General features: G+C 34.3%; 1 protein-coding gene across 1 annotated transcript in view; it reads right to left on the minus strand.

Moving 5' to 3' along the window:
• Positions 1 to 13717: 13717 nt before the first annotated feature.
• Positions 13718 to 26789, minus strand: part of LOC149553109 (uncharacterized) — a 136333-nt gene continuing 123261 nt past the window's right edge. Inside the window, exons 6-7 of the mRNA XM_089789836.1 lie at positions 18313 to 18564; positions 13718 to 14349 (exon numbers count right to left, since the gene is read on the minus strand). Of these exons, the coding sequence (XP_089645962.1) occupies positions 18315 to 18564 (250 nt within the window). The 3' untranslated portion in view covers positions 13718 to 14349; positions 18313 to 18314. The remainder of the gene's footprint in view (positions 14350 to 18312; positions 18565 to 26789) is intronic.

A 26789-nucleotide genomic window follows, 5' to 3' on the forward strand; every position in this document is an offset into this window, starting at 1 on the left:
AGATGAATCTACATGAAATAAGCATACCATCAATATAATTTAGAGAATAATAAAGAGGTGTTGATGTTATTGTAGCTATGGTTAGATTCCTTTAGGCCGAAATAGTTATAATATATTAATACTATTGTCATATAATTATTATAATTATTATATTATTATAATAATATAATTATTATAATTATTATATTATTATAATAATATAATTATTAGTGTGATAATATAATTCATATTATATAAAATAATAATAATATAATATAATATAATTCTTCTATTATATTGTTATATATTAAGGGAAGAGTGATGATCCTTAGTGAAGGGTCACCAACAATAAGTTAAAAGAAAGAAATGATTATTCATCTTCGATAAGCTCAAGAAAATGATATAAATTAACATTATACTTTGTCAAAAATAATGGTCTTATGAGATTGAAGACATTGGAAATTATAGGATAGATAATATATTCTGAAAACAATTATAAGTTCCACCTAGAGCATACAATGATTTCTAGGTATAAGGGACTTTATTAAAAAGGATTCCCTAAAAATTGCAATCTGTATAAATACATTGTTTTCTTCTAAAAAATGGAAATTCCATAGATCATTTTATAAGGATATATCTAGTACAATAACAAGAAAAGTCCACACAAAAAAAATGTTGGACACACATTCAACATTAGAGCGGTTATAAGGGGTGACCTCCCGGGAAGTCCTAATGTTTCACCTCTGTGAGCATCACCTAGATAGATAATGAGTGTTAAGTGTTCCATTTATTCTCATGTGAGATGAGTTTGTGTGAACCACTATTCATGAAACATGAGTTGATGAGTTTAACTCATAAAACTACACAGTTGAATCATGATAGCAATATCACAATTTGATTTGTGGAAAATGTTTCCTGCTTATCAATTGACGAGCTTAAGGGGATTTCTAATGAATGGTTCATAAGGCAGAACACTTGGTGAAGGTTTTGAAAATGGAGTTTCAAGAAGAGTGGGTTTAACCATGGAAGAAACCTTGTAGTTAAGCATGCTCAAGCTGGAGTAGAACTAGGATTGGTGTCCTCCTAGGAAGTCCTTATGGTTCACCTCTATGAACATCACCTAGATCCAATGAGTGCTAATTATTCCATTTATTCTCATGAGAGATGGGTTAGTGTGAATCACTACTCATGAAACATGAGTCAATGAGTTTGACTCAAAAAACTACATAGTTCAATCCTGATAGCAATATCATAATTTGACTTGTGAAAAATATCTCCTACTTATCAATTGATGAGCTTGAGGGGCTTTCTAATGAATGGTTCATAAGGCACAACAATTGGTGAAGGTTTTGCAAATAAGGTTGCAAGTAGAGTGGGTTTAACCATAGAGGAAACTTTGTAGTTCAGTGTGCTCATGTTGGAGTAGTACTGGGATGGGTGACCTCCTAGGAAGTCTCGATGTTTCAACTTTGTGAGCATCACCTAGATCCAATGAGTGCTAAGTGCTCCATTTATTCTCATGAGGTATGGGTTCATGTAAACTACTACTCAATAAACATGACTCAATGAGTTTGACTCAAGAAATTACATAGTTGAATCTGATAGCAATATCACAATTTGACTTGCTATGAAAAATATTTCCTATTTATCAATTGATGAGTTTAAGGGGCTTTCTAATGAATGGTTCATAAGGCACAACACTTGGTGAAGGTTTTGCAAATGGGGTTGCAAGAAAAGTGGGTTTAACCATGGAGGAAAATGTGTAGTTAAGCACGCTCAAGATGGAGTAGTACTAGGATGGGTGACCTCCCAAGAAGACCTGATGTGTCACCTAGATCCAATGAGTGCCAAGTGTTCCATTTATTCTTATGAGAGATGGGTTCATGTGAACCACTATGCATGAAACATGAGTCAATGAATAAAATACATAGTTTTTTCCTGGTAGCAATATCACAATTTGATTTGCCGTGGAAAGCATCTCCTACCTATCACTTGACGAACTTAAGGGGCTTTCTAATGAATGGTTCATAAGGCACAACACTTGGTGAAGGTTTTCCAAATGGGATTGCAAGCAGAGTGAGTTTTAACCATGGAGGAAACTCCTTAGCTAAGTGCGCTCAAGCTAGAGTAGTATTGGGATGGGTGACCTCTTGGGAAGTTTTAGTGCTTCACCTTTATGAGCATCACCTAGATCCAATGAGTACTAAGTGTTCAATTTATTCTCATGAGAGATGGGTTTGTATACTCATGAAACATGATTCAATGAGTTTGACTCCAAAAACTACACAGTTGAATCTTAATAGTAATAACAAAAAACATTGTTAACTCTATTTAAAAGGAGGAATTCAACCAAGTTTATTTTTTCCCTAGTGAAGCAACGATCTGCAATGGTGTCATGTACATCAATCAAATTCTCTATAATAACCTCCTCATTATGCTTTCCACCAGTTGCATCATATATAGGGTTTTGACCATCCCTATCTTTCAAATATACTACCTTGGGATTTATGGACATCAAATGATGGCAAAGGTTCTTAGTTATCTAGAAAGTGGCCTCGTGGAGAGAAGTCCTCCCTCTTCTATCGCATTTGAGCCCCACATTTTCCTTTCCATCATCAATTTGTTTAAATTCAATTTTGATTGTCGCCATTGCTTTCTCCTCATCTTCACACATGATTGCAACCAAATATAGAATTGTTTTTCCTTCATCATCACAATCATTAAGTGATAGTTTTGTTCCCTTCTATAAGAAAATGTCAACAATATGGTCAGACCCTCCCAATAAAGAGTAACATAGAAGTTGTTGCAGATTCACATTATCAAAATGATATGTTATGCCTCTCTATTGCAGATCTACATAGATGCATATTATAGTGTATCAATTGGAGATATTATTATAATTTTTTCCATCACACCCAAAGCACATACTAGTGGTGGAGAGGGATCTTACCCTGAAGATACTGTCGCTACGTCAACACCCCCTACATCCCCAACATGATAAAACTAGAGACAACCATAAATCATGTGAAATTTGCACCTACTTTTACACCCACTACATATATTAATTGCATGTTGGAGTTCCAATTTTTAATACATTGAAACTTCACAGTTTCTCTACACATCATGACCTCCAACACTGCCATTGTTGGAACTTTCCCTATCGTAACTTTTCTACAACTTGTATGTGCACGATACAAAGTACAATTATTGATATATTGGTTGAGAGATTAATATCTTACATGATATGGTCATATAAGATAGAGGTTTTTTTTAATCTGGAGATAATGAAAACATTTTCATATCTTCTGATAGTGGTTAAAATTCTTTAGTTGCATCTGACGGCTCTTCTGATGCTTCTGCATAGAATAGACAGTTTGCTAAAAAGAAAATCCAACGATAGGGGAGAGGAACTAGTAGTCGTAAAGGCTAACTTCGTCAACATGTAGCCGCTACATGGGATATCATAAGACCTTCATTTTTTTTAGAAATATAAAATGACATTGAACTACCTACAACTAAGGTTTGAAGGTGTGGCTCATCAGGAAACTCATTAAAATATGCACCTAGTGAAATGTATCCAAAACATGACTTTTTAAACATTCGACCAAAGCTTAATCTAAAAATCTCCAATAATTAAATTTAAAATTGTCATTTGTTGTTAACAAAATATTGTATAACTATATGAAATGTAACATACATGCAACTTAAATAGACCAAATAGTTATTATTAATCATAAATATTTGTTATATATAACTTTTATATTAAACAAAAAAGGACAAATACATCAACACAAAAAAATTATTTGTCATAAAAATAACACACTATTATATAAAATACAACCTATATCCAACACAAAGGGACCATTAATTGAACACTAAATTTTTTTGACAATCTCTCACGTTTCATGAGAAAATACAAGACATTTATTAGTATTCACCTCTTATATTAGTGATGTGACATATTATTGATATGATTTACTCTATGCATATACATTGCTACCCAAATAGTTGTACATATAAGAATAATATTTGTACACTAAGATATCAATGTTTATTTAAGTGAACATCTTATTGTACTGTCCCCACTATTAGGGTCAATCTGGGACAAGTAATACCTACAAAATAAAGGTTAGAATCACAATAATAACAAAAATGAACTATATTATTCTACCCTATAATTTAACCACAATCTTAAGGACGTCTCTAGATCAGGTTTCCTAGCTCACAGTTACCTCACTGACTTCCCGAGGGTGCAACCCTTAAGATTCTTCTTGGATAGGCATCCTCTATCCAAGGCTACTCACATATGCATATGTTGACAACATCAGAATATTCTGGTACGTCGATTATCAACCATGGAAAACAATGCAGATCTTAAATATCTCACATGCTCTATGCTTCGATATCGACTCTTGGCTATGGCGGACAATGTAGATCTTAAATATCTCACATGCTCCATGCTTCGAGTTTCATTAGTATCCATGGTGTTAACCCTATGGGTTAACACAATGTTATCCACAAGTATGATTCATTAATATAAATAAATTCATAAATATAATTAAACAAATATAATCCATAAACATACATTTCTTACCTTCTTCTTTTCTTGGTCCATGTGGCTCTATCCTTAGTCGGCCCTTCAATGAATTATTCCTTCTAGATTATCTCAACTCTATATTTACTTTCCAGCATTCTTTATTTTCTAATTATAAGGAAATGCCAAAATATAATTTTTTGTTTCTTCTTTTCCAAGAGTCACAACCTTTCATAATACAAATCCTTTGAAAAGTTACAACACTTCATAGTTATAATCTTTTCAAAAAGTCACAACACTTCATAACTAAAATCTTTTGGAAAAGTTCTAATACTTTATAATCAAAATATTTTTGAAGAGTCACAACTATTCATAATTACGGCCCTTTGAAAGGTTTGCATCATTTCAATAGCATTGATACCTTTTTAGTAAGTCACTTCCTTATATTGTTCAAATTACTTTCCTCTTCCATTTTTCCTTCTTGAACTCCTCTCTTCTTCTCTTTCTTTCTTTCCCTTTTTAAAATAAACTCTCCTCCCTTTTATATCTTAATTTTAAAGAGTCGTGTCTATTTGTTAAACATCTCTTGAATTTTCATTAGATTTAGTTAATTTATATTATTATATATTATATTATTTATTTACTTATTTATTTGTGTTTATTTTATTTGTCATTAAATTCTATTAGAAAGTTAGCATACTTTTTACAATATAGTCTCTTGTATTTAATTTAATTTATTCCTTTACTCATTTAAATTTTATTATTATTTTTAATCATTTAAAATATCTTACTAAATATTATTTTATTAATAATATAAATTAAATAATCATTATTTCCTTATCTTATATTTTAGTATTAGTTCTAATATAAAGTTATTATTTATTTATAATATTTTATTATCTAATTATTATTAAGATTTTATTTTAAAATGGGGATATGATACTTATTATAGTAAGTGAGCATATTATGTTTTGAGTGACACATATATTAGATAGCTATGATATTTTGTTTGAAACAAAAAGTTATTTATCTCACTCATTAGTTGTGAAAATTAACGCTATTGCAGTTACTAATTATTAATCTCCTATCGTAAATGATTATTAAATGCTGAAAATAAATTGCCAGCTAATATTGAAAAATAACACAACTGCAACTTCATCAATAAAATATAGAAAGAAATTCACAACACAAAGATCACAATATTTTTGGACAAATCATCCCTGGAAAAACTCCTAAGGGAAAACCAACTTTGTAGATGGAAAATATATTAATTTCAGCAAATCAAGAGATACAAAATTCCTTACCTATCACTGGTAGAATTCAAACAACCTCCTAATTTCTCCTCCTAATATTCCCCATTACTATCCCCAATGCTACCATTGCAACCTTGCTAACACTGCCAGATTATTTTTTGTCACTACAAACTCATTTGCTAACACTACAAATGGTTTTACAACTTCTTGTTGTTCTCTATTATGTTCTGTTCTCCAAATGCCTCCCTTGACCCCCTTTTATACTACCTAACCAACAGGTTTCTAGATGCTTCTTGATCATGGCAACCTAACCAAGAAGTTTCTAGTTGCTTCTTGATAACAACCTAACCAAGAAGTTTTTAGTTGCTTCTCAATTAAAACAACCGAACCAACAAGTTACTAGTTGCTTCTAGAATGAGTCAATTAATTAACAAATATTTGTCGTAACTCTAACAATTATTTGTCAATTAATCACATATGGATGAACAAGTGTCCAATCTACCTAAAACTAACATTAATGAATTCATTTATTTATTTTTCTTTAACATTTATAAATTTTCATGTGTTCAAGCATTAGTATTTAATCAACATTTGAATTTTTTTAATTTACCAAAAGATCAGTTAATTACAATATATAGTAAAAATGTGTTGGAAGATTGGATAATATATTCACAATAGGCTATTGGACCCCACTCAACTATTGGTTCCTCTCCCCTAGCTATCTCAATTGGATGGCACAAGTACAGATGTATTAGTGGAGTGTCGCGATAATGGCTTAATATCCAATTGAGAATTAGTTTACAAAAATAACCATGTGATATCATATCTGGCTATGAGATATTGGGATTCTCAACATTTAATGGGTCTGATGAGGTAATGGTATTGATTCTGATTAGTGGAAGATCTAGTGAATTTTTTATTTTAAAAAATTGGTACTGGTGTGACCATATGACTGGTCTAGATCGCAGTTATCAAATGTTAAGTTGTTATCAAAGATGGTTGGTAACAATGAAATGTCAGTTGTTGCTACGAATTAAATCAATAAAGTTTGAGAGGAATAAATATCAATTGGATATGAACAAGAGTGTATTTTTGATCTACAAATAACGTGTACACTATGATCTTTGTGAATAATAAGCAGGCAATGTCAAATATGAAGTGATAAGATTATAGGGACGACCAAACAAACAGTAAACAACAATTTTGAAGCCGATAGGCGCCACTGGAATGTTGTGATAAACTAGCATTGACGAATGCCGTATAATTAGATGAATGGTCAGATTACAAATTTTTGGTGCTGGTTTTCTGCTAAGGAAAGTTGAAACACAAAGGCATAAGCTATTTTTTTGTTGACATGTGTCATTAAAATTTTAATGAAAGGTCCACAATTGGAGGGTTTGATGGGTTTGATTGAATTGGTTCGGGAGAGGATTCAAGGCACTGTTGGATGGTTCCATCGTATTATGGCTTATTTTGGTGATCGTATTTATCTTCAACAAGGCCAAGAGCCGAACAATTATGGATAAGCCTGTGAATTATATCTATTTGATTGTTTCTAACGATATCATGATCTAACCTCTTATTTTAGAAAGTGACCTACACTAAGTTTCTGTACTAAGATCCAGAGTTGGTGCAAGTTTTTGTTTGTATGAACATACCCATTTTTATGGAATTTAAAATTATGTGGGTTTGCTTCAGTTACTGTTAGTCATCTCTATACTTTGCTTCCCTCGAACATTTTTCTGAAAGCCAAAAATATCTCCCTATGATTCTCGCACAAAGCTTTTATAATTCTAGCTATTTAAAAAGAGAGATGATCGTTGGAAATATTGAATTTTGGATCAATCTCCCCTATCAAATTTTGTGTAGATTTATAATTGTTCTATATGAAAATTCATAAAGCTATGAAGAACAACGTTAGCAACCTCACAACATCAAAGCATGCTCTCAAAATCGTTTCAAGCATTATGGTAATATTATTTCTGAGTGGGATATACAATTACTATGGGCAAAAAATCAAAAAATAATATTTAAAATTTAAATGTAAATTCATAATAATTGAATATATAAGTCAATAAAATTTTACTCAAAATCATTTCGTTTGAGATAATATATTTCAATTTAGATTGGGTGTGGAAAGAAGTAATGATTTCTATTATTATTTTATTTTTAGGATGTATGTGTATAGATATAGTTTTACCTCAACCATTTATATTTGATATGTCAACATATTTATAAATATATATGTCATTTACTAAATCTTATTATAATATATTTAAAGTATATACTAATAAATGTAAAATTTGTTTTTTTTTGTATCTATGAAAATAAAACTTGTGAACTTTATATATAAATTAGGGTGTTTGACTCTTAAAAACCAATATTTAGAGTTACTATTTTTCTTCCCATAGTGTCCATTTAGAGTGAAAATGCAATATTTTACTTTTAGCTTGACAAAAACTAAAGCCATATAGTTCTTATACAAATAATTTGACAAAAACGAAAAAATATATCTATTTGTTTAGGTGTCTCTATTATTTATCATTCCCAATTGCACTTAAACACAATAAAATATAAAATTTACTTTTGTTTGATTTCAAGTTTTGTGTGAGACTATTTACTGTTGTGAAATTAGGGCTTACGATTTTGTTCGTTTCATTATTGATTAAAATAGTTTAAAAAAATGTATGCAACATGATAAAGATGAATGTAAATATATTGAAGATATCTATAATATAAAATAATATATTAAAACTACAACATTATTTAAAATTTAATAATATTATAGTTTTAATAAAGTAACAGTGATAATAGGAAATGTTAACATATTATATTTATATCCAAATAAATATATTTAGAATTAATTCTAGAGTGGTGACGTGTTTAATTCAAAACTCATAAGAGTTAATTCAAAACCTCTTTGCATTTTATCAAATGGGCGAACTTTTTAAAATTTGTTTTCCTATCTAATATAGAGCATTACATTGAGTACTAAAATTTAGAAGTGCCTATTGACAAAAATGTTAGATGTAACTTGGACCTTAACTTTTGTATATTTTTTCTAATTAAGAACTATATTATATTTTAATATTTATGAATGGAATGAATTAAAATTTAAGGTTAGAGAAATCAATATTAAAATTATATATGTACAAATCTTAAGAGAATAAGATGAAATATTTTGACAAATTAAATATTGATGCATTTGATAACTAGAGCAAATTTTTAAGTGTTTATTTTATTTTATAGAAGTATTATATATTGGGCACATAGGTTGTCTATTTCATATAAGAAATCATAATTAGAGGGACATGGATATGTGGGGGATAAAGGGAGTGTGAGGCCTCGCTCCCGACCTATCGTAGCATAGTGATACATTACTCTTATTTTGTTATCCGCGACTCGAGATGTCGAGACATTATCTGATGCTTAGAACATATTTTATTATTTCATGTTGTGTGATGTTATTTTTTTAAGATATATTTGATGATTGTCATTTAATGTTCATGTATATGTATGTTGATGAAAATCAGTAGATGTAGGATTGAGATGTGATTTAAGATATTTCAAATGGTTAAGAATTATATAGGATGAAGAAACTCTTATTTGATGCATGTTTTAATTTATGAAAATTTTTGATACATATACGTTTATATACATGTGATTTTTAGGACTACTGATGTGTGCAATGAGTGTGCAGATATTTAGCCGAGAAACCCTACGGAGGAACAAAACTGATCTCCATGTGCTAAAATTTGGAAACCCTATTGTTCGTAATTATGTTCTTTCAGTGTCGTTTGACACTCGTAAAATGTTATGTGCTTCGGTATGCTGGTTAGGGTTAATTGTTTAACCTTTGGTTTCAAGTTAGTGTCAATTTTCTATTAGATTCTTATGAGGGTTAGTCATCCCTAATTCGATTTAGGGCTAGATTGCAAGTTAGAGTTGTTAGATAGACCTATTTTATCTCTAGATTTTTATTTGTCTCTAACCTCTTCCCTAAGGCTTTAAAACATGTTTTTATTCTAACCTAAGGGTATGGGTATGGGTTAGGGGTCTTTTCCAACCCCTAAGACCCTAGCTTTGACTTTTGAGGGCACTCAAAAAGTCCCTTTTTGCCTTTGTGCGAAAATTGCAAGTGGTTGTCATGAGTTGTCTTACCCCACCTCCCTTTTAGGGTTTAACCATGGTGTAGGTTGTGTTAGGAGTTTCTAGAGTGGCTAAGTGGGTGGAGATAGTTATTGCTCTTTTTGGGTGGTTGAGTTGGAGGCTTATTAGAGGCCTTCCTTTGTTTAGTGGGTGGTTACCCAATCTCTACTTTTAGAGAGGATTTCTTGAAGCTTGAAGGAAGGAGGGATACTCTACTCAAATTGGTTCATTGCCATTACCTCTTTGTGAAGGTAGGAAACTCCCATTTTCCCTTATTCAGTTTTTATGATTGGTTTCATGTTCTTGTTACCTTGTTATTGTTTTACTGTTGTATGGTTGTGGGTATGTTGAGAAGTTTTGTAAACCTTGTTATTTTGGTTGTTTTCCTTTCTTGTTTATATTTGAAACTTTGAGTTTCCTTGCATGGGTGTTTTGGTATTACTCACCCTAGGAGAGGGCAGAAGTAACCAATTTTGGGAAAGGTCTATTTAGTTGGACTCCAACCTGTGTAGAGTCTCTTCTCAAGATGAGAAGAGGGATAAAGGGTAGGGTGTTATGGGCCCCTACCCGTCAGCACAAACCTGGTATGAGTATGGCAAGTTTAAATGGAAGAACGAAAGTTCTTGGTTATTAGCCCCGATTGGGCATCTGAATGGGTGTTGTGCTTGACTTCTCCTGGTTGGAAGAATCCACCTTTCCCTAGTTTTGATTCATTGTGAATCCTATTGTGTAAACCATGTATGATTATGCATGTTTGATTTTCTCTTGGCTATGCTTGTTGTCACCTGATCAGAATTCTGTTCCATCCATGGTTCAAATAGTGAGTGGCAGAAAACATTATAAATCCCTTGATGAGGGTCATGAAGAAAATCCAATTTAATTGTTGAAATTGGGATTGATATCCTATTGTAAATTGTATTCTTAAACCTTATTGTAATTGGCAACGAAGCCGGGTTTTCTTCCTGGTTCTTTCCCGACTGAGCCTTTGAATCAGGTTTACCAATAAAATTGGTGTTGAGTATAATTACTTGTAATGTGATTTAATTGTAATTTTAAATGGAATGGATGCTCATCAAAATAGGATGAACAATAGATAAAAGAAAAGATTATGGGAATCTCCTTGCATTGTTTTCATGTGATTTCAAAAAAAAAAAATTTGTATATATAGGTGAGAAATAGAATGATAGATGATGCCTTGGATTATAAAATTTGCAAGTTTTTCAATCATGGTAATGAAAGGCAATTGATGTGTTTTGTTTTCAATTCAATGTTTGGAGTATTGACATGAAATAATAATCCTTCTTGAGATCACCAAGTTATCTCTTTCATTGTTAAGTTCCATTAGAAACACAATTAAATTTGATTAAGAATTACCCATCACCTTTTGAAATTTTGAATATAGGATCGTATTCCTTGTTAAGTTCATTAAGATCAAAAAAAAAAATCAATTTGATTAAGAGATTTTGGTATTTCATTGAATTCAAAATAAATGAACATACATCTTGATGTATGATAAATAGATAGCAACATAAATTATGAGATGAAAGTCAAAAGAAATGATATTCTTATGTGCCTTGTGTTAATATGCTTGTCGATAGGAAATCAATGTGACAATAGAATTGATAAATTCCTATGTTGTTCATTTTCAATAAATTCATATCATGGCAATACTTAGTCAAAATTATTGACTTCCAAATACAAATGTGCAACTCCAGGAGTGAAAAACCTCTCTGGAAAATGTATGGGAAGAAAATTTTAATTCTCCAAGTCACAGAGAATATTCTCTGTATTATTCCTTTGGTTTCCAATTGAAATCTAATATTAAAATCTTATAAAAGGAATATAAATCTATTACTTTTGAAATTAAATTATTTAATAGCAAATCTGGTTGACATATCCCACCTATAAAACTTTTGCATTTAAACTCTATGTTGCTTGGAGATGGGCAAGGTGCCTAGGTCATGATATCTAGGCATTTAATTAAATCAAAAAACCACCCACTAAATTTACCTTTCCCCTTTTTTTAAAATTGTTTAAAGCCCTCTTGAGGACTAGGCGCAGGTGAGAAGTCTTTTCATAATATATGAAGTCATGAGTAAGCATTTAGCATTAGTTTTATTAGTGCTTAGCTTTTATTTTTTTTGTGCTTTCCCTTAAGTCACGCAAGACCTGCGTGAGTCCCCACGCAGGAAGGGGGAACAGACCTGACCCCGCAGGCCTCGGGTTGCGGAGTGATAGTCCTACGTGGCCTAGGGTATAGGGTTGGGGAATGGGGTAGTAGTTAGGAATGATGTAGAACTATATGTTATGTTATTTTATTTCTTTTAAGTTATTGTAGCTTGTTTCTTTTATATTTCATTTGTTATTTAATTTATATTGCAATGTGTTTTAGTTGTAGCATATTAAAGTTATTTATTATAATAATTATATTTGTTTGTAGTTGAAGTAAATTAGTATGTTATGTTATGTTAGTTAAGATTTGTCTTGTTTAAATTTATGATTAATAGTTTTAAATTCTTTTTTTAGTTAGTTTAAATTTAAATAAGTTTAGACTCATGTTAAAATTATGAAATGTTATAAGTTTCTTATTAGTTAGTGGGCGTTAGATTTGGTTAGTTGTTAGTAAATGAATTTTAAATTTAGTAAAATTAGAGATGTTAATTTTTATATTAAGTTTAGATATATATATATTTAGCTTTAATTTTAGTCAATGGTTTTAAAGTGATTTTCTTTATCAGTTAGTTTGTCAATAGATAATTAACTATGAGTTTTTTAGTAAATTTTGTTTAAGTACTTCCAATTAATCCAAACTCGAACACATTTACGTTGCCACTTAAATAATGGTTTCATATAGTTATAAGTTAATAAAAAAAAATTAAAAAAAACGTAAGTTACGATCGATATCAACTTTATAACGAGAGTATTAATTTAACAATATAGAAAACCCTTACCTAACTGTGAGCATAACCTTATCATGTTGTACATTTTAATTTTTTATTTTTTATTTTTAAATAGTGTGTGTGTTTTTGCCCTCGTAGTTTTGGGCATGATAGGGAGAGGGGCCATAGAGAGTGAATAACATGAATAATATGAAGAGATATAGAGATAAGGAAAAACAAAGAAGGAAGTAGGAGGGAGAGGTAGATGAAGAGGAGAGAGTGAGGTGGGGGGATGAAAAGATATAATAAAGATATTTGAGGTGATAGATAGTATATAGATAGTTACAAATAGAATATCAAAGAGAATTTGAGAAAATAAAATATATATAGTGAAAGTTAAACCTTAAAGAAAGGGGTATGATAAGATAGAGATAGGGGTAGAGGAAAAAGTGTATGTGTGTAAGAATGATATAAGGATAGGGAGGTAGATAGGGAGAGAGTGCAAATTAGAGAGAGATATGGATATAAAAACATAAGCTACATAAATATAGAAAAAGATGGAGACAGAGATATAGATGATGAGATAGAAACAATTTTAAATTGTTGAATTCAAATAGCTAGGTTGTCCATTTTGCATCGGAAATAATAATTTGAGGCATATATAATTATAATGAAGATAAAGAATAACTAAATGCACATTAAATATCCAACGATAGTCATCCATTACCAAGTTGTTGGGAAATAGAGGAATGAATGGAAGCCAACAATATGAAATCTGTCTTTGACATAGGATTGAGACTGTAATATTAAATATATAATTGTTCATTAATTTGAATTCTAGATGACAGTTGTGAGTTTTTTTCCTTGCACGATTACATTTACTAGGGTTCTATAAGGAGGTAAGTTGCATAAGGTTAATCCTCTTGGCTTAAATTATAAACTTTTTTTTTTTTGAATTATAAATCAATTAATCAAAAAAAAAGATTACAAAAAGGAGAGAGGGGGAAGCATCGCCCCACCAAGTCCACTAAAACAAGTAACCACTAACTATATACAACCATCATAATATAGCAGTTTTCAAATGCATAATACGAAAAAAGGAGAAGCAACAATTAATGAATAACATCGTTGTGATCATCAACCCAAGAGGTCCATCCTTGATCCCCCTCCATCCAGACAACTTTTTTCCTTTCGAAGACATGAGCAAAGAGTTCTAGCAGATCAAAAAAAGGGCCTCTAGTTTCTCTGATTTCATTAATGAGCTTTTTAAGAGCATTGTCAAGGGCATCCTGGTTATCAGCTATACTGGCCCATTGGAGACCATTTTTCATTTCATAAATAAACATGGTAGCGTGGCCATCATGAAGAATTCTTTCCAACTTTCCTCTTTCAAACCACATCACACAACAAACCTATGAGATGATTTTAAAACATATGAGCTTTTTAGAAAACCCCGTAAGAACTCTTCCATTACCTTGAAATTTTTCCTCATTTTTGAACTTCCAAATGAACCAAAGGATGTATGATAAGAGAATATTCAGACCATGAATAAAACCTGAAATAATATCAAATGTAAAAACATGTTAAGCATTATATTCTAAATATAAATTAAAAAAATATTAAAAATGAAAATTTATTAAACTCAAAAATTTTCAAAATGTTTCATTAATTTTCACTATCTATATTTTTCTTCTTATTTTACTTACAAAATAAAATAAAGTTAATATATTTGTAGAAATGAGTATTGAAAAGTCAAAACATATAAGAATTTATATACTTAGAAATAAAAATATTTAATGTACAATAGTGAATAAAATAAATGAGTAAGTTTCTCATACATAAGGAAAAAATGAAAATACAAAGAATCAATGAAAATACAAAGAAAAGAATCTGCATAAAGTCAAAACAAAATAAAGTTAATATATTTGTAGAAATGAGTATTCAAAAAACATATAAGAATTTATATACTTAGAAATACAAATATTTAATGTACAATAGTGAATAAAATAAATGTGTAAGTTTCTCATACATAAGGAAAAAATGAAAAAAACAAAGAATCTCCATAAAGTAGGGAAAATTACAAATCCTCAAAATAAATGAGAATCTCTATACTATAGAAAGTCAAAAATGTCCAAATCACTTCGAAAAATGTAAGTTAAAAAAATGTCAAAACAAAATTTTATCCAAAATGAAAAATAATCTATATACAATTATACAAAAAAAAAGAGACAACTAGCCAAGAACATCATATAAGATATACAAGACTTTCGGCTTAACTCTCGCACCCTTCAAAGGTGCAAGTGCTAGTTATGTCATTAATGATAACTTTGAAGCAAATAGACAAAATCACGGAAAAATCAGAAAAGAAAAATGTATAAAGGGATTAAAATATTGGGGATACTATAAAATCATAATATTCCAATGATGCATCCCCTTCTTGGTTATATTCTTCAAACGTGGCGATTAAAAAATTATGGGGAGTGAGGATTCCTATCCATCAAGGAGGGAAGAGGCACAACAGATGAGGACATTACCTTGTCATAGGAAACTCTTTAACATCATCAATTGATAAGGATCATTATCAAACATCAGCGGCTCTCGAGAATCATTTTAGTACACTTTTTTTTAAAAAAATTAACTTATAAAACTAAGGCTTTTAGATTCTAATTTAATATGTATAATTCAAGTTCTACTAATTATGTAATGATATTTTAAACATGTTATTTTCCCATTTTTAATTAGAATTTTAGATTTTTTTATTGTAACAAACAAATAATAATTTTGGTGTATAATTAGTTAAATATATAGTTCGCCTTACTTGTTTCCAAATTAGACATTTATATTTTTGTCTTTGTAGGAAAATTCAATGTTTAGTATAGGAAAACGATTTTAAAAAGCTTTTTGAATAAGAAATATTCCATGAAATTTAAATCTTATTAAATGTATAAATTTGATATGAAAAAATAGTTGCTACATAATTATTTTATATATAAATATCTCAACAAAATCCTATTAAATGATCACAATACATACAATATTAAAATAGAAGATTAACCATGCCTATATATTAAATCAACATTCATAATCAGGACATTTGAGAAAAAAAAATATACTTTCAATTATGTTTTGATGAATATCCACCCCCTGTTCTAACGCTGCGAGGACGTTGACAGGTTGTGAAATTTGCCTTCGCACCTATCAACTGCATATGCTTAAAAAACTTGCAATACCTTTTCAACAAACTCATTTTGTTTATATCGTACAGTCATTACATTTTATGAGATCACATTTGTTTTATGTATTTCTTTAAAAATCCTTAGGCCCTCGTCAAGGACACTGCTACATGCACACCCTACGAGCATTGCATTGCATAAAACCACATCTCTCTGAGGCGTTCTGTCAAACAGTTTTAAGTGCATTGTGCATGCTTCCAAATTTTGCATACATATCTATCAGCACATTAGCAACTACATCATCCGCAAAAATCCACTTTCACTTATAATTTGATGAATGAACGTATCCTATTTTAGAGCTCCCTTTTTGGGAATGGTGAATTCCCACCCTCTTACAAAGATAACATGATCCTATTGATAGTGGAGTCTAATTGTCTAAGGTTTTGTTTATATTGCATAGTTGTTTTGGAGAAACCAATTCTTGACTGAGACCTTTGTTGCACAAAAAACATTTGCCTAACAGTCTACTTACATACATCATGTATTCCGCAAAGACCAATTTTTTTCTTAATTCATTTGCAAACATCAAATTTAGGGTTACTGTCTGATATAAGGTGTAACATTTTTTAATGTATCTTTTAGGAATCATCCTCCAAGTCAGAGCCATCCCCAAGTAACCTGAATAACATAACTGTGCTACTGTTTCGTTACCCACCACCATTGATGTGACTGCCGCCCTTCAAAATCTTAATAAAAACATTTATGAAGAAGTGTTTATTAGCCCAGCTCAGAGAACAATAGGTCCAAGCTGTTTGTTGTATTGTACCCAGCTACAACAATAAACAAGGATTGAAGCTATTGGCTTATTGAAAATAACTCGTGTATACTCTCATTCTTCAGAATCGACAGACTCTAGGAACCATAGAAGGTTTTTATTTTCTATCTGAAAATGCCAAGAGATCATCTGAAATGTTTCAAGAGTATGCTGGAGTAGCTCTTAACCCAAGCAAACTTAAGTGCAAAGAGAGAATTCCATTGAAACCACCAGAAGAGGCCCTGAATGGGATACTCCAGTTTATAGGCATCTGACACGACTAGAATCTCCTGGCGATACAACGATGCCATGATAACAGCATGCCTTATAAAGACGCTCTCAATGAAGAAGATGAAAGAAACATGGGATTTGTGGATATTGTTTAGCCTAAATTCTTGGAAAAACTAGGCATTTGTTTTATACTAATCAATGTGCATGATCACTAAAAGGTAAATGATATAATATAATTGGTAGTTTTAAAAATAGTTTTGTTATGTGTCAAGGAATTGTTGATATTAGGTGCTAAGTTTAACCAGTATAATCTTTTGAGAATGGTCTTCAAAAATAAAATTAAGTATTATATCTTGAGATGTACGCATATTTCTTCATTTATCTTTTGTAGATAACTCCAATGCAACCCAGATTTTTTTTTCTTGACATATATTTTAACTAAATTCAAAAAATATGTACATAAAACTGACTCCCTACATATTCATGTATGTCCACCCTTCAAGAGTTGTTGGATTGTAAACTAGTTTCTTTCACTTTTTTGGGGAAGGAAAAGTTTCCCACATTGTTTCCAATGGGAGTTCGGACAACCTTGGAATTTTAACAAACCAGATGGAAGGAACTCAAATAAGCCGAAGTTGGCATCAATTACAAGTGTTCCAAAGAATATGAATTGTTCTTTAACAGAATGTCAGAAGGTATAGAAGTGACTAACCCGAAGTTCTCTCTTGAGGAATCTAAATCTTGCTTGGAAGAATCCGAGACTCTAATCATTAAGATTTCTAACATAGACCTAATCAACGCTTATGAACATTCTATGGACTTAACCCAATATATAAACAGATATGCTACATCGCCACATGCTATCTTATGAGCCGAGCTTATAATAGATGTAACTTTAAATGTCTCACTTAATCCCAGACTCTTATTTACAGCAAGGACAAAAATATGTGTTTATATAGAAGAAAAGAGGAAATAGGTGACATGATCGTTTACTCAACATCTTTTGTAACAGAATCATGAAACACCAAAAGAAATCAAGCTATTTGAGAAAACAAAATTACAGAGGATAAGGAGAGGATAAGGATAGAACAACTTTAGTATTTGGGTTTCATTCAAGGAGATGTGTGGAAGGCATTGCAAGGCTCTACCAGAGAGAGACTGGATTTAACACTATTATTTATATCCCAAGATCTAAAACTTTTAGCTTTTCTAGTCTCAATAAGAAAAATGAAAAAGATAATTCAGTAGGAGGTTCATAACATGAAATTTTGTAAACATAAAGCTACAGAAATTTAATTACCATTAAAGGGAACAACAAAGCACTCCCTCTGGAATGTCATCTGGCAATGGAAGTTCTGTGACATGTCTACGAGGACACATGATATGGATAGACAACGTCACGTCAAATAAGGATTCTCTTCCATTTTCCATAGATTTCTTAGAGGCAACAGGAGATTTTCTGCGACGCTTGGAGAACCTGTTTCTGACTGACAATCTCTCCAACTTTTGAATTTCATTTCTTAGTTCCGATATGTAGATTGATGTTTTCAACCTAGAGGAAATGCAAACAAATTAAAAAAACAAATATTATTATATGTCAGAACCTTCTACCACAAAAAGACATGTACTAGGAACTGAAATCACTTAATCTCTGCTCAAAACTGTATATGATATCAAATGAGATGATGAATATATTAAATATTATGACACAATGAAGCAAAATAGGATAAAATAGATGTATATAACTTAAATTAGTTGACTTGCCTCAAGAACTTTCAACAAATTACTCTCATGTTTTATCATGTGTTACACGATATCTGAACACCCTTCCATGATAATCAATTGGCATTAAGCTTATAGCAAATATCTTTCTCGGTGAACTCACTACATATAATCATATAACTGATTTGCCCAAACATGTGTAAAGCACAAATAACAGTGCTTAACTATGTCAAAGTAAACAGAACTCCGATTCCCCTTTTTTGGAAGGAACATAAAAAAAGAACTTACTGCTTTTTCAAAATAGTCATGGCTTAAGCTAGTGTTTTTGCTTTAAGAAATACTCGTGCCACAATAACTGTTACAGGATCAGTTTTACCATGTTAAAAGGAAAGGATCATTGCTCTTTCCCCAACATTTATTCCGTACACTCCCAAAGATTTACCTAAGTCTTATGGTCAAAGCTGTTGGAAGCTAGGCCAACAAACAGAAAACACCTTCAATTGTGGTTTCCTCTGCACTTTAGGTCTGCAACTCAGTACCTAGCTGATTGATTCTTGCATGCTTCAGACAAGGATTTCTGAGTTAGATCTTAGAACATGCAAGCTCCTTATGATCAATTTGATTTAGATATAAGTATTTCAAATAAATACAAATATATATTATGTTTGATTGTAATTATATCATTTTATTACCAAGTCTGAGGCTATGGGGAAACTGGACTGATCTCAGAGTGAAAGTACTGTCTTATAAAGGCAGACTGAGTTATCTAATTAAGGCCTGATGGAGCCTTAAAATTTTGGCCTCCACTTTAGCGCACACTTAAATCTTTTATCATAAAATTGATGATATTTTACAACATGCCGAAATTGGAATAAAAGACTTGTTTAAAGTGTCTACCTTCAGAAGATATAGTGCACTTGGCAATTTCTAGGGAAGATAAACATTTACAAATGGTGCGAGAGTTGCTGAAAGTCGATTCTTCTGCCTGTTATAAGTTGAATGTGAAAGGAATGGCACCTATTCATGTTGCAGCATAAAAGAAGCATTCTGCACTTGGTCTAGCATTGAACCTCAGTCTCAAGGCAGTCAATAAAGCAAGTCACACTGTGTTGAACATAACACAGATCAAAAGAGGCCATTCATTTGCACAACTCTCCTTTTGGAAAGCACTAAGAACAAGAATGATGATTGATACAAATCTAAAGAGCAACTGTGCTCATGTTATCTGAAGCATAATGATATTGAATTGTGACATTGAGGCTACTAAGGACTGCAGAAAGCATTTGATGGAACAGTACATACACCTAGAATTGTTTCAACTCGTGATGACCGAAGAGCATACAGTCAAATATGCGCCTCTTAAAACTTTGGCTTGGAAATATGAATATATTCTTTTTTTTAATTCAAATTTTGTCTGAAATCTTCATACATTGACTGTATGAGACAGAACTTCCAATTATGGTTAACAATGATACAAATTAATGTTTAGCAAATCATTATAACGGTCTGCACAGATATGTACAAAATGGTTGACGGTTTGAAACAACCTTGCTAGTCAGAATAGCCATCACGGATAATTTGATTTCCACAGTTTTGTTTATGAATGGATTTGCAACATTTCAAGAATTGACTTCATTACCTACAGGGAAGTTTTCTTCAAGAGATGCTTTTAAGGGAGTTTATCCTTGCTGTCAATGCTGTTCAGCCCATGGGTGAATAACTTAACAAAGCGAAATACTATTCATTCATCAAATGCTTCCGTATAGAACAATAATGTTCGATACCAATATGATGCCATATACATAAGTGTAAGCTACATTTATAACATCCGACATGGTGCCAATGAAACGACACAACCGTGCTTGTACTAGTAACCATCTAACTACCCAGTTTGTCGGACATCATTCCCCCCAAAAAAGAAAAGTCGTCTCCTGGCGACTCAAAACTGACAAAATTAGGAGACAACAAACATAGAAACAAACAAAGACTAGTGAGGAGGTTGCGTCCCTAAAGTGTTCAGCCGATTGATGCGTATACATAAGTCCTTTTGCATCCATGTGTTAACTTCCACCGCCTCCTTTAGGAGATTTGCTGCCTCCATGGCCTGAGTCTGGGCTGCCTAAAATCCTTTTTCGGCCTTTTCCTTGTCTTGCAAGAGCAATGCTCACTCTGCCGCCTATGCTACTTGCTGAATAGTCAATTCAGCAGCTAGCTCCTCTCGAGCTTTTGCGTCGACTGCCCTGGACCTCGCAGCTACAACCCTCTCTACTTCTCTATCTGCCTTTGCACGTTGATGAGCATACTAGACGTCTTTATATGCCCTTACTATCTCATGTGCAAGCTTCTCCATAGTAGTGTTGCATGGTCCCAACTCGGGCTTTGTAGCCCAATCAGCCAACATCTTTGATGTTTCCACGGCTGGCCATCCTCTGGCCTCAAAGCAAGAACATAAACGCTACGGACAGGATATAAGCTTTGATCAACTGCAACTCCCTTCTACGGGTCAAAGCATGTTGTCCAATAATTCGACCTCTCTCCAATACAACCTCCATGGCCCTAATGTATAATATGCTCTCTCCTCATCCAACCCATAATTCAGTCTGTCCTCAGTGTCAGGATCCTACTCCACATCCATCTCTGTATCCATCTTTGCCCCTTCTGTGGCAGCCATGTCCACCTCCGGTGCAACCTCCTCATCTCCGGGCACATCCTCGGACTATGGCACTCTTGACTCCTGTGGCACTAGAACGACAGCTACTTGTGTGAATACCTCTCCCCGCTTTAAGGACTGAATGGAGGAACCGACATTTGCAGGAATGAGTCAGAACTGTCATCTCAAGAATACACTAGCTTAGTCAATCACCTCAACACCCTCGTCCTCTAATTGTGTTGGCTAGGCCATTTCAACACTCTTGACTTCTGGCTGTGCTAGCTAGGCCACACTCATAGGTTTGGCCAACAGGGATGAGGCTATAGTGATAACTGCCTCTATGCCAATCACGTCTAGTCGAACTTGAGGCTCGGGCTCTGGTGCTACATCTCCACAAACCCTGCCGTTAGCACTACTGCTACTAGATATGGGACAATTGAATCTATTGGGACCTGAGCCAATACATCTGTGCTCTCTTCCATGGTTGTGGGTGGAGTCATAACAACGGGCACATGCCTCTGGACGAAAGAAGGAATAAGTCACATGGGGATGGGTATTAATTGTGCTGAAGTCAGCAACTGAGTGGAAAGTGTGGATCCTCCATCTGTCTCATCATTCCCAGCCTCTGTCGAGACACTCTCTTCCTCTAAATCGGTCCCACTATCCTCTGTGGTATCCTCCTATCCACTATCAATGTCACTACACGCATCTAAGCCCTACAATACCCTCTTCTGGCCGGCCACTATGCCACCTGTGTCCAAATGCCTCCAGTAGAATACTAGGGGTTCTCCCGGTGCCAATCTTCCTCTTGGTGGGATTTCAAACTCATCCGCTGGAATTTGATGGAGTGTTGCTGCTTCAAGAAATACCTGATGGCATGGTGCGGCATATAGAATGCACGATGCTGCAATGTCATGAATTCCTCCATTCTATCAGCGAGGATAGTCACCCAATCATATATCGTACCATTCATAATGTCATTCATGAATGTAATCTATAGCAAGATGATATCTAAAGCCCTACTTGCCCCGATTAACCTACTATTCATCAAATTCATGATGCATCGCCAATGGCCTTCCTAGATGAAGTCTTGCCGCAGTCCTCGACTCTTAGTACCCTTTATGGACTCAAATTCCTCTAGCGTGAGGTCGTGTCCCACCAACTTCACCTAGTACTCCTTATGTTCTTGCGGCAGTTTGTGGTCCGTAGTCACCTCTTTGCAGCCTCCTTGGCCAGGAATGCCAAGAACCCTAGTGAAATCACAAGCTTTGAAGAAGACTATGAGATGATGCTTCTTGTATACAAATATACTTGTTCTGCTATGCCTGTTGTGTGTTTCGATCATAGTTCTTAATATCGTCTCAAACAACCGTATGGAAAACATCGGAAGTTGAATCGCCCAATGTACTTGCGCATGGGTCAGTATTCGTTTGATAAGGTCTATGTCAGTCGTTTCCTGCCACCATCTGCGACACTCACTGCCATTCAGCCCTTCAAATTGTACTGAGGTGAGAAAGGTCGGCCTTCTATGCCAATGGCTACATTTCAGGATGCACCTTCTGCTTCTTGCTACTCAATGCTCCCGGCCTTGTAACACTGACTCTTGAGGCCAAAATTCTCGCATTCTTGTCCATCTCGACACTATTCTCCTTCAATTGATCTTTCCACTATCTCCTTTTCCCTGCAGACTGCATACTCCAATTGATTAACCATCCCTTGTTTTGTCTTTATTGCAACGACGACGGTTACGGTTCCTCCATGTGGTTGCTTTTTTTTTACTTCTCTACAACACATCTTGCAACCCCTTTCCTGCTCTCCCAGCACTATGTTATTTGCAACTCCTGCGGAACGTATTCTTCTTCCCCATGGAAATGGACAGCAATGGCTTCCTCTTATTACTTTCGTCTTTCCCGTGGCTAACCCTTATCGGTGGAGCATTTTCCTTCTCTCTGCATCCATTTCTTTTATCTTTCCTCACAGAATGCCCTCTTATGTTTTCCCTCTCCACGGGACATTTGTTTTCTCTTCCTCCCCGCAAGATGTGCCCGTTTCTCCTTTCTTCCCCCACAGAATGTCCCCTACTCTTCTCCACACAGAAACTTTCTTGTTTTGCTCTTATCTCCCTTCCCACATGACATGCCCTTTATGTGTTCTCTCTGCGGAGTGTTGTTTCACTTCCCCATGGGCTTTTTTTTCCCACTTATCCGTGGATGGACGGACCTGTTCCTTTCACATGGGATGTTTCCTTGCTTCCCTCCACAGTTCACAAAAGTGACTTTACCCGTGGTCCACCTCACACCCGCGAAACACTTGTATCTGCGACGACGTGGTGTCCGTGGGATAATTGTGTTCACGACCACATGGTGTCTGAGGGTCATCACAGGTCTGTGGGACACTTTCTGCTGGTTCTTTTTTCATTTAAAAAAAAAAAATTCTTTTAACTTCCCAAGTCCAATTTCCAATTGCCCCTTACCTCACCTTCCTATCGTTCATTATAGATCTTTAGCTTCGATCCATTAATGGTGTTAGGAATTTCACCCATCCAAGGTTCATAAATTTATAGAACCATTATCGCCAAATTCTCTGATTTTATATGGTCCAATCCATTTGACCTTGAATTTCCCCGATTTTATCTCATTGCAGCCATTATAACGAAGCCCCAATTGACCTAGTTGGAACCTCGTCCTTTTCAAATATTTATCGTGCCATGCCTTGTGACGAGTTTGCGCCACCACCATCGCCCATTGTGCTGTTAATCTTCGTTCATCCAATTTGTTTAGTTGATATAGGCGCTCTCGTAGATTTTCCACATCTCTGAGTCTATTTTTAATTGCAATCCGAAGGCTCAAGACCATGAATTCAGCTAGTACCACGCCTTCTTGCCCAAACATTAACTGGAACGACATTTGTCCAATTGTGATTTTGAATGTTGTGCAGTAGGCCCATAAAGCCGAAGGAAACTTTTCCTCCCAATCTGCCTATTCTACTCTACATGATTTATATATGATAGCCACAAGGATTTTGTTTGTCGCTTCTCCCTAGCCATTGGCTCGTGGGTAATATGGAGTCGATAACGAATGAAAAATCTTGAATTCAGTTGTCAGTAATTTGATCACGTGATTCACAAAGTGACCTCCTCTGTCACTTGTCAACTAGATGGGTATGTCGTACCGTGTGATGATCTATTCATATAAAAACTTTGTGGTACTTATTACAGAGTTCTTTGGTAGTGCCCACGCCTCTACCCACTTTGTTAAATATTCAGTGGCCACTACCATGTATCAGCAACGCCAGGCCCTACTTGCCTTCAGCAAAGCCACAAAGTCCAATCCCCAATGATCAAACAATTCCTGAGCATGGGAAGAGTTTAACAGCATGAAGTCCCGCTTAAGTGCTTTGCTGACTCTCTGGCATGTATCACACCTTAACACCTATTCCTATGCATCATTGTAAAGTGTGGGCCACCATAATCTAGCAAGCAAGACCTTTCGTGCAATTGTGTCGAGTGCCATGTGGTTGCCTGTCGGACCTTCATGCGTTTCCCTCAAAACACTCTGCATTTCCTCTTCCATTATGCATTATCTTAGTACTTGGTTTGGGCCCATCTTATATAGGAGGCCATTTATCAGTTGGAAAGTCCAGCTCCTTAACACTAGCTTCCACCATTTGCCTAATGGAATCTCCCTTGGAAATTGGGATGTGGATAAATATTCCCCAATAGACTTATACCATCCTAGAAGCATGGTGATCCTGAACAAGTGTACATCCAGAAAATCGTCATTGACCCCTTCTAGCGGCTCTCCTGACTTGATTTGGGAGAGCTGGTTGGCAATGACATGACTTTCCCTGGTCACACAATAATGGTGAAGGTGAACTCTTGCAATAGTAACAACCATCTACTAATCCTTCCTTCGATGATTGGTTTTTTCACCAGGTACATCAGCGCCTGGTGGTCTACGTAAAAGGTGAATGGTGTAGCCAAGAGGAAATGTCAAAACTTTTGTACAGCATACACCATCCCGAGGGCCTCCCTTTCAATGGTGTTGTAATTATTCTCGACTTTTGAAAGTAGCCGGCTTGCAAACTATACTGGGTGATCAAGGCCATGGTCGCCAATTCGCGCCAACGTTGCACTTATGGTGAAGTTAGAAGCATCTATATGGACGTGGAGCTCCTTGTCCTAGTTTGGGTATCCCAAGATGGGCGCCCCCAAAAATCTATTCTTCAACTCTGTGAAGGCAGTCTCCTACTCGAAGCTCCATACGTACGGTTCTCCCTTCTGTGTCAACTTGTCAAGGAGAAGAGCAATTCGGGAGTAGTTCTTTATGAACCGACTGTAGTATCCAATGTGCCCAAGAAAAGATTTTACTCCAATAACCTCTGTCGGGGCTTCCTGATGAAAGTCCGCTCTGATACCACTTGATGAAGGTACGCTCTAATAGCACTTGATGACAGTATGCTCTGATACCACTGATGAAGGGCCACGCCACCCTACCAACTCATAACCAAGAATGCAACAATATGAAGACAAAGAGAGATAAAATGCTTCCCAAGAAATTTTATTAAATTTGAAAATCCTTAGCAATTACAATAACATTTCTGCAAGATCTCTCAAGATCCAATCCAAGACCAAGCTAGTCCAGATCCACACTCTGGTAGAAACCTCCAAGATCTCAACTTGTGCTCACAAGCCACCAAGCAACCTCCTTGTTTCTAAACCGCAGCCACTAGCTCTTCTCCAACCTTATCCAAGATCCAAGTGTAAACTGCCTCACATTCGGCGCTCTGTCTACACACTCACAACTCCATCACAATCCTGTTGTAAACTGCCTCACATTCGGCGCTCTGTTCACAAACTCAGGAAAACTCACTCTTCACTTCCTCCTCTTTCACACCTTGAAGCCTTCACACCTTCCAACTTTCACACATTCAAGCTTTTCCTTCCAAAGCTTTCAGCTTTCCAAGCTTCACCTTCCATAGCTTCTACTTCCCAAGCTACTCTTTCTCGAGCTTCTCCTTCTCGAACTTCTACTCCTTGAGCTTCCACTTCTCAAGCTTGATTAGAAATGCTCATATGCCTTGCTTAAATAGGCACTTACCACCCAATACATGACTTATCCACAACCTTCTAGAACTCCTCCACAACCTTCTACAACTTCCATAACCTTCTACAATATCCACAACTTTCTACAATATTCATAACTTTCTAGAATTCTACCCACACACCTCGATAAATGGAATGACAACCATTTATTTTTATTTTTTTTTCTATTATGCCACCTATGCACCTCGAAAATAGAAATCCCCTTTTCCTTTCTTTTCTTCTTTTTCCATTTATTTTATTTTTTATTATTTCTCCTCTAATTTTCGTCACTTTCTCTCTCCTCCACAAATTTTTTTTTTTT

The sequence above is a fragment of the Cupressus sempervirens genome, chromosome 6 (assembly GCF_028749045.1).
Source record: "Cupressus sempervirens isolate cs-2001-9-10 chromosome 6, ASM2874904v1, whole genome shotgun sequence".
NCBI lineage: Eukaryota > Viridiplantae > Streptophyta > Pinopsida > Cupressales > Cupressaceae > Cupressus > Cupressus sempervirens.